The sequence below is a fragment of the Talpa occidentalis genome, unplaced genomic scaffold (genome assembly GCF_014898055.3).
Source record: "Talpa occidentalis isolate TD23 unplaced genomic scaffold, MPIMG_talOcc4v2.1 talOcc4.6, whole genome shotgun sequence".
Classification (NCBI taxonomy): Eukaryota; Metazoa; Chordata; class Mammalia; order Eulipotyphla; family Talpidae; genus Talpa; species Talpa occidentalis.
In genome coordinates this window covers 12,937,017-12,946,692 of record NW_023604972.1, presented here as the reverse complement: position 1 = coordinate 12,946,692, position 9,676 = coordinate 12,937,017, and the positions used below count along the sequence as shown (strand labels likewise).

At 49.3% G+C, this 9,676-nt stretch overlaps 1 protein-coding gene across 2 annotated transcripts in view; it reads left to right on the top strand.

Moving 5' to 3' along the window:
* The first annotated feature begins 2,106 nt into the window (after nt 1–2,106).
* Nucleotides 2,107–9,676, top strand: part of LGI2 (leucine rich repeat LGI family member 2) — a 30,515-nt gene continuing 22,945 nt past the window's right edge. The window contains exons 1-4 of one of the 2 annotated variants that reach the window (XM_037529997.2): nt 2,107–2,402; nt 4,272–4,343; nt 5,796–5,867; nt 8,091–8,162. In XM_037529997.2, coding sequence (XP_037385894.1) covers nt 2,200–2,402; nt 4,272–4,343; nt 5,796–5,867; nt 8,091–8,162 — 419 coding nt within the window. In that variant the 5' untranslated portion in view covers nt 2,107–2,199. Of the gene's footprint in view, nt 2,403–3,684; nt 3,940–4,271; nt 4,344–5,795; nt 5,868–8,090; nt 8,163–9,676 lie in introns of those variants that run through there. The other variant, XM_054688110.1, reaches the window with a different exon arrangement.

The following is a 9,676-nucleotide window of genomic DNA, read 5'->3' as shown; positions in this document are numbered from 1 at the left end:
GGTCAAATGCAACAACTTGCTTTCAATGTCCTGGAGCTCTTTCGGTTAGCCCATGACCCCATGCAGCCTTGGGCCAGCTGCCTAGCTCGACTTCAAGCTCCCTGCGGACAGTGCCTGGGCCTCCCACAGTGGTCAGCCTGGTTTGCGCTCAAAATGGTTACTGAAGAAGCAACAGCATTGATTCCTGGGGACTAACCATTTGCTTTGGGTGCAGCTGAGCTTATGAAATGGTTTTCCTTCTTTAGTAACCTGGTGATAGTGCTCTGGATTCCCCACTCTGAGTAGTTTGGACTATTAACCATTATTTTGGTCCTGCTTTGGTTATATTCCTCGCTCTCCCCAGTTTACACAGCCGGTGGTAAAAGTCAAGCTCAGTGTATTGAATGGGTAGAGCAGAAGAATTCAGGAGCACTTGACCCCAACTTCCCTCTCAGGTTCCAACCCCACCCCAGCCTTTTCCTAGCAGATCACCAGCCAGTTGTGATGCTCTCCATGCCTCAGTATCCTCATCGGTAAATTGATAAATTATTAATAGGGCCTGCCTCAAAGGGTTAGAAGATTAAATGTAGCTGCCAGAGAGTGTACCACACCCTCAATCTCTAGTAACAATTATCCCTGTCCTTTAATTGGAGCGGGTGGGGTGGCAGTGGGCATGCTGAGTGTGGAAAACTTTCCAGAATTTTTAGCACTATAGCAAGCTGCTGGCAGCCCCCTTCACCCTCGCTCCTCAGTAAGGGTCACACAGCTGTGGTCACTTTCCTTTTTTGTATTCCCTCTGTGGAGGATGGTAGGTACCTTTGTAACTGGGTGGTCCCCAGGAGAGGGGGAGGTTCCAGAATTCCTGCCCCACCCAAGGGAGGGTGGAGCTGAGCAGGGAGAGAAGAGGCTGCAGAGGAGACTGAGGAAGGAAGGAAGCAGGATGGAGCCAGAAGGAGACCTGGAGGAGGCACATGGGGCCGAGAGACACATGAAGAAACTATCCTTGCCTTTTGGTCGTGGACTGGGTGACACAGATGTGGGTGAGAGACACGTGGGGAGGTGACAAGGTGGTTTTTGTCTTGATTTTGATTTTGCTCTTTTCCTCCCAGACTTGTCTGGTTGTTTCTGACCCTTTTCTGTGGGTCCCCGCTGGAAGGTGCGGGGACTTGTGCCAGGCTTTGGGGCCTTGCTCCGGGCCAATCCTGCTTTTGGGTGGACTTTTCCCCACGAGGGGATGGGTACCTTTGGGTGCTTGATTTAGAAACTATATTCTTTGCCTTTTCTGTATTGTTTCCTAATTGCATTAAAATTCCTTCCCATTAAAGTCTCATATGTTTTGTGTTGATGCAGCATATGGCAGAACCTATTTAGAGCAGGCAGGTTTGGGGGGTTCTGGGCTGCCCCTCTCCCTGCCCTGTAACACCTTCAGTAACCCCAGGATGCCGTAGGACGGATACCAGGCCCCACTGACCCCACCATCCTGCCAAACTCACCACAGCATTCAGTTCAGGTTTTTCTCTTAAAAATAAAGCTGCATATAAGCTCTATCTCCAAAGCGCCCAGGTCAAAGTCTCCCTATTCAGCAATCAAGCCAATTCCTCCAGCCCTACTTTTTTTTTGGAGAGGTGGTGGGTGTGGGGGGAGACGGGATGTCAACTTTTGGCCCCATGAAAGGAGCCTAGTGCTTCCCCCAATTCCATTGCACTGACCGAAGGACTGCGGGCGCCTGACCCCCAGGCGCCTCCAGGCCCGGGGTGGGGATGGAGGGTGTCTGGTCCAGGCCGGCCCCTCCCCCAAGGTCACCTAACTTCCCTCTTCGGCAGCTCCCGGGGAGGGTCCCCGGGGTCGCGTCCCAGCCCCAGGGCAGGGTGGGGCGCACGCGGGGCGGTGCCAGGCCCCTCCGTCTCGGGGCGGGCGGCCGCCCCGTTTCTCCATTGGCCGGAGCGGGCTGCGGGCGCGAGCGCTGATGTCAGGCGGGCGCTAGAGCCGCGGGCGCAGCGCGGCGGCCGCCCAGCAGCCGGGCCGGGGTGGGGGGGCGCCGAGTGGGGGTGGCGGCCAGCATGCTGCTGGGCTGCGGCTCGGCCTCCCACACCCGCGGCGCCCTCGTCCTCGCCAGCAGCGGCGGAGCAGCGAGCGGCGCGCGCCTCTGCAGCCGCACCGGGTCCGAGCGCGCGGCGCGGCGGCGGGGTCCGGGGGCCGGGCGGGGACCGGGGGCCCGGCATGGCGCTGCGGAGGGGCGGCGGCGGCCGCGGGGCGCTGGGGTGGCTGTTGCTGCTGCTGAGCGCCGCGTGCCTGGTCCCGCCGGGCGCGCAGGTGAGGCGCCTGGCGCGCTGCCCCGCCACTTGCAGCTGTACCAAGGAGTCCATCATCTGCGTGGGCTCCTCCTGGGTGCCCAGGATCGTGCCCGGCGACATCAGCTCCCTGTGAGTGAGTGGGACCCTCTGAACCCCCGCCCCGCCCCACCCCGCGCCGGCCGCCGCCGGGGAGTTGCTCCGGTGCTGGGACAGCGCGACCCCGGCTGCACCCCCCCCGGTCCCTTTCTGTGCGTTCGGGTGGGGGGCGCGCCGCGCGAGGTGCAGGGAGTCTCGGCCGGAGGGAGGGTGGAAGGCGGCCGAGATCCAGCGCCCGGGGATCCAGGCAAGTCTCTGTGGCCGTGTTTCCCCAAGTGTGGCCCGCGGGCCAGCTGCACCAGCCCCCCCTGGGGGCGCCTGTGCCAATACAGATTCCAGGGCCGGTGCTGAAGCTGGGTCTCCGGAGTGGAGACTCGGAGTCTGCATTTGGCAACTCCAGGTGATTCTGGGGTGCATTAAAGTTTGGAAGGATATGTGTTTGTGTGTGCAGGGGGAAGGTGGGCAGGGCGTTGTTAGGAGACTTGAATATGCAGAGACCCTGACTGGACTGAGTTGCAACTAGGAAGGGGTGAGGCCTCACTGTCCCACCTCAGCTCTCTGCTGTGATTTACACTGTGGTCTCCTGCCCATCTCTCCACCATGCAGGTCTGAAGAACCAGGGTGAAGGCATTCAGCCTCTGAAAGTGGGGGAGGGCACCCATGTGACCTGGAGAAGGGGAGCAGGAGGGCTCGGAGGAGGAGCTGGGGCATGTGGGGTACCCCGCCCAGTGGCCAGTGCTGGAAGTCAGCCTGACTTCTTGTCCCAAGTTGACAAGGGGTCTTGCCCCCTCTCCTCACCACTCATCGTGTTGGCATCTTTTTCAGCGCTGGAGGAACTGACAGGAAAGGGCTCCACTTTATTCACCTGCTAAGAGCTGCTTTCAGCCTGCCCTCACACAGCCACTCAGTCACATGACCAGCTCTCGTAATGGCTGTGGAAGGGGCTCTCCGGTCAGAGCTTTCCTGCTGGGAAATATTTTCTGCTGAACCCACTCCCTCTTCCAGATGCAATCACAGAGGCAGGAAGTTCCTGCTGGTGAAGTTGCTGGTGCGCTGGGCACTTTGTGTTGTGCTTCACTCCCTGGCCTCTGAGTCCAGGCCAGACACAGGCAGGGGCTCCTGTTTGCATTTCTAGAAAGTCCAGAGTCTAGCAGTGCCTTTTTGATTCTTAATATTGCTAAGTCAGGTGACAAGGAGGGTTCTAGAAATTAGAATTCCCTTGCTAAATCCTTTAGATCAGCAGCTGCTTCATTGATCTGCATGTTAACTAAAAGAATTTTGAAGTCAGAGATCCTGCAGGGGACTGAAATGATAGGGGACCAGGTGGCAAAACCAGAGCCCCCTTCTTGCCCGGTGCTGACCCCTGAGTGTGACAGATGGCATTGCCTGCACTACACATTCAAGTTCAGGTGTCTTTGAGTTTTTCCCCCAAGGCTTTCATGGTGCATTTCATCAGATGGGCTCTACGTGACTTTCAGAGATGTGCTCCTGAGGGGATGCTCCATCCTACCCTGGAGTTTCATGGGCCAACAGTAACCCTGTGTCTGTACCAACAGAGTCATGGGCAGAGGTAAAGCAATTATCCAGGTCCAGCCAGGTCTCCTATAGGTAAGAAAAAGAAGCCGGGGATTGATCTGAACTGGCTGAGATCACGTCTGTGAAGGAGCCTGGCTGGTGGGAAAGGTTTCTAACTGTCCAGACTAGTTTTCACATTGATCCGGCTCATTTCAAAAAGGGCCTGACTCTCCCAGTTTCTCCTGAGAAGCCCCCGGCCAGCAGTTTTAAGTCTCACTCCTGAGTGGAGGAGTTTAGAATACAGGGGCAGAGCCAGAGGGTTTGGCCATCCTGCCCGGCACTTCAGAAAGAAACCCGGGCCTTGTGTCCTTCCTCTTTTGCCTGTAGGAGCCTGGTAAATGGAACATTCTCGGAAATCAAGGACCGAATGTTTTCCCACCTGCCTTCCCTGCAGCTGCTGTGAGTATGGAAGTTCTCTCTGAAAACGGGTGTCGTGGGAAGAGTGATCCCACTTCTCAGCTCTCAGCCCTCCCTCAGCCTGAGCTCAGGAGTAAGCTTGGTAGCTCTTGGTATCATTGGGCCTGTGGCGTCCCCACCAAGCTGAGTCCTAGCACTCATTGCACCGTTTATTGTAGATCCCAATGCCCAGCTCCAGTGATCAGGGACACGATGGCGTTGAATTATGGCCGGAACGTTACCTAATTGAACTATTTCCCAAAATACCTCACTTTAAACTCTAAGTTACTCTGGAAATAAAAGTATTTCTAGTTCGTTAAATGTGTAAACTGTGGGGCAGCTTATTTGGCATTTAAACATATAATTTTATTTCATCATCATCCCTACAAGAAAGGTATTTTTATTTCCCCATTTGTCAGATGAGAAAACTGAGACTCAGAAAAGTTAAACAACTTGCTTCAAATAGCTGTGAGAATTCCAACCCACACTGTAACCTCTCTTCTTCCAGCCACTCTGAGCCATGCCCAGTGGTGCCCCTTAGCCCAGGGCAGTGAATGTTTGCTAATGAAAAGAAATGCCCAAGAAGCAGTTTTCAAAAGCACATTAATGACAGGCATTCTCAGGAATATATAGCTCATTTTCTTTCTCTGTATTGATTTTTTAAATTTCCCATAAGATGGACATTAAGCAGGCAACAGAATACAGAAAACCAAGGGGAAATCATTCTAAATAAATTTGATATTTTTTTCTTAAGATGTCGTGTACCTACTCATGAGTTCATATTACCCTTTTAAAATGTGAAATTCTTCAAGACTGTCCTTCTTTTAAAACATAGTTTCCATAGGATCCTACTATAATTCTGCGTGTTTTACCAAATAAACTTAACTGGTCACTATATAAACTATATGAACTTTTATCGAATAGACTTAAATGGTGACACATATAAAAACGTGGAGAATCTTCTGAAGGTTTCTTAAATTTTTTTCCTATCTCCTGGGAATGAATATAATATATTTTTTTTTTGTCACTGTGTGTGACTGTGGTCAAGTCACTTAGCTACTTTGGGTTCAGATTTTTCTGAAGGAAGAGTTGGAATTGATCCTTTGAGATGTCTAATTCTGTGATTCCATGTGTATGATAGTGCATTCATTGGCTATTTAATTTTGCTGGGCATTCAGATATTTTGAAATAACAGCTACCAGGTCATATTCACCAAGATCCACAGGGGAGAAAGGGAGGGGGAAGGAGGGTGCCCACAAAAGCTGGCCAAAGGGAAGCAATTTACTTGACAGTGTGCACCAGCACCTGTGTGTGGGGTTACACACCTCATAGTCAGCCTCAGGCTGAGAAGAACCCGTGACTGCCCACAGCCCAGAACACAGCTGACGAAACAAAGATGGCGTCACCACTTACAGATTTGATACCTTTCCACTGAAATCTGTGCTTTGTTTCCAGATTGCTGAATTCTAACTCCTTTACAGTCATCCGGGATGATGCTTTTGCTGGACTTTTTCATCTTGAATACCTGTGAGTTTTGTGCGTTGTCTCTGTGCTGAGGGTTAGGTGTGCCAGGGGAATTGCTGGCCTGCCTTCCAAGCCAGAGCAGCATCCTCTAGCAAGCTGAGGGGTGGAGAGAATAGAGAAAATCCTATTCTCTTTAGCTCTGACCTTTTTGAGTTGACTTGCATATAAACATGCTGGGACAGGAGGAGGTTGGGGACAAAGAGGGGGAAAGGAAACAAAGAAGGAAAGATATTCATTCTCTGCTGACATTTAATTTGTCACGTAGTAAGCACAATTGGAAATTGCCTTGGATATTTTTACCTCTCATAAGTGCGTGGATTTGCTGATCAGCCAGAAGGAGAGCTGCAGGATTCTGAGGGTTACTTATTTTTAAATAAAGTCATTCCGTTTCGGGCCACAACTTTGTTTTTAATTCAGGAAGTCCTGCACTGAGGGTTCTCTTGTATTTCTTCTCCCTCAGGAAAAAAGTTTATTTCCCCCTTTTCAGATGTGCAGTGCTTTTCCCCAGCAACAGTCTTCGCCTGATTTCTATCCTTTCCCATTTTCAAATCATCTTTTTTCCTCTGGAGTTCTTTCACCTTTGTCTTCTGTCACTTTCTAATAATAATCGTCATGCTGTCCAATAGGAATTCCTTACTTAGCATCCAGAGGAATTTTAAAACCTTATCTCTGCTTTCCTTTCTGAGGTTAACAGGTGGATGTTTGGATTCTAAGCCCATTCTGGTCTCAGAAAGCTTTCAACTGACTTTATGTCCCTAGGGAAGCTGTCTCTGCAGGGTTCTTTCTCCAAAGAACACATGAAATATATACTTTGTAGGCAGGTAGTGCACAGACTATGGGAAGAGCGAGTTCTCCCAGGTGATAACTCTGATGGGAGCCTTTCAAAGCAGCATAAACAGCTGATGGAGGATCTCCCTGGTGGAGCAAGGGGTTAAGTGTCAGCACTTTCAAGCTATCAACAGCCACTACACCATGAGTTCAATCACCAGCCAGGGAGCTACCCACATGATGCAGCAGACCTCTCCTGTCTCACCCGCTGCTCCCCTCAGCAGTGTTGTTTCAGTGGATCTGCCTGTTCTGCTCCCCACTCCATTTTTGGTGAATACTCTCACCACCACCCCCCACCTCTCGCCTACATCCCAGTTCTTGTATGCATAAGTAAATAAATAAAAATAAATCTTTAAAAAAAACAGCTGATGGATGTGGGCAAAGTAAAGCTACTGGCTTTCTCTTGGTCACTGTTCATCTTACGCTCAAGGTTATTGAGGACGAAGTTCTCACCAGTTTATAGATAATCCTATCAGTTTATCATCACAGTATAGATCCAGAAACCTATTACTATCAGACCCCTGATTTTTATAAGACAAGCATCGTCGAGTTTTCAATGCAACAATGAATGAAAGCCATCGCCTTGCGAAGCTCATTAAAGAACACACTTTCCTTTGATATAATTTGATGCTATAAACTAAAATTTAGTTTTCTGTAATCCTAGAGTATAATCCCAGTGCATTCCCTTCATCTGTTTTCCACAGTCAACTACGCATGGCCAGAGTTGCTATTGCAAGGTCCTGTGTGCAAACCTCAAGACATTTTAGCACAAAGAAAGACGTTTGGCCCATAATTAACTTCACTGTCCTCCCTAGCCCTAGCGGCGTGGAGATCTTAAAGATAGGGGCGCTTGTCACCCATCTGTTGAGGGATTAGGCTGTGTAGGACACGATGAACTCAAGTGTGCTGGAAGGCAAAGCTAAATGGAACTCTCCTTCAGCAAAAACTTTAATACGGAGATAAAACAAAGGGCTCCCTCGAGGGACAACGATATTAGCAAAAGTATTAATAACCAGGCACTGTGAAATGTAAAAAGGTCTGAGGGGGAAATGTTTGGAAGGATTCCAGAGGTGCGAGGATTTCTTGCCTTTGATTTAGCGCTTTCTTCTCCCTCCACCCACTCCACCCGCACCGCCCCCAAGATGCTTTTACCCAGGTAGCCAACTCTGAATTTGAAGTCTCCCAGGCTGCTTTGGGAATGCAGAGCATACCGTTGTGGGCATGTGTTTGCTCACACACGCTCTCCCATGGGGAATCTGGCATCGCTGACCTCATCTCAGAGATGTATTTTACATTTAAATGTTTCTATATTTTATTCCAAAAGCATCCCAGTATCACCATATTCTACAGATACCAAGCAAAGAAAATTCGATTTTATGATCCTGCTGTTCTTCTTAGGTTCATCGAAGGGAACAAAATAGAAACCATCTCAAGAAATGCCTTCCGTGGCCTCCGTGACCTGACGCACCTGTAAGTCCTGTGAAGTGTTCAGTCTTTTCATGTATAGAGTGAGGCTCTCCCCAGGCGTCCCTTTTCTCCTTGATGGTTTGTCCTTAAGGCAATGTGCTCTAAAGGAAAGCAACTTCCAGGTGGCCCAAGAGGCATCTCTATGCTATGGATCAGACCCTTGTCCATTGTGCCACACATATGTGTTGCTTAACAATGGGCTGTGTCTGGGAAGTGTGTCATGGGGTGATTTCCTTGCTGTGTGCAGGTAATGAGTGTGCTCACACAGACCTGGGTGGGAGAGCCTGCTGCCAGCATGAATGGCACAGCCTAATGGGACTGTTCCTGTTGACTGAAGTGTCACGCATAAACTTGGCTTTATTTATCTTTTCCATTGTCCTGAATTGTGTATGGACCTCAACTGTCTATGAAGAATAGAACACTCTGAGCTTTGGGGTGTGGGGGTGGGATGAAGGATGCTATAGGGATAGTATAACCTAATGTATGCCAGGCACAGGCACAGGCTTACAGAACACTATCTTTCTCAAAAATCTGAGAGTCCCCATTTTACAGATTTGGGAACTGAGGCTTACATGATCCCTTAAAGAATGTTGAAGGCAGGATCAGGATGAAGTAGAATAGAGACATTTTTGTGGTTCCTCTAATTTGAATGCAAATAGCTTTTTCTTTTATGTTGGATTAATGTACGGATTAAGCTAAGCTCTCTGGGTTCTTTAATAGCTTTCTGGAGGAAAAAAATTAAACAAATTGATTTGAATTGGCATATCAGAATGAAGCAAGTACACACACTTAGCAAATTTAGAAAACTGGAAAAGCTGTTGGCTGTGTTTATGAAAATGTGAAGAGAGTCATTGTTTTGGTAGGAACAGTTTTATTAGCCAGGAACCAGGTCCCATTTGCATGATAGATATTTTGCATTTGAGTGAGATAAACATGTCTCATCTCTACTGTCAGTCTGTCTGCAGCAAAGGGAAAATTGGAGGGCTTTGAAAGGAGGTATTGGGCAGGCGAGCTAGTACCTTCAGCAATAGCACCTCAGAGATTCACATCAAGCCCCAATGCAGGCAGAGTTGTTTGCCAGAAAGCTCAGTGAGCACTTGATTCTGGAATCCTCCATGCAGAAGCTTTGTATGAGTTAAAATTTGTAAAGTAAGGAGACAGGGAACAGAAAGGGCAGGTCCATACATTTGGATCGCACTGTCGTCTCTGGAAAGTGTCAGATGCTTGTTGGTGTTATTACTCCAGGTTTTCCTTTCTTCCTTTGGAAATCTTGATGAATGTTTACATTTTTCAGATAGAGTCAAATCCCCAGATTCTAATAGAGACAAGAATAAGGGCTTGGATTCAAATCTCAGGGCCATCATTTATTATTATTATTTAGCCTATTTGAACCTCAGTTTCCTCATCCTTAAGATGGGGATATCAAGGTGGGGAGATGGTCAGAGGTTTGCTACCCATTGAGTGTTCATGCTGCCTTGCAAAAGCATCCAGCCCATTCCAGGTGTGGCTGGTGCTTT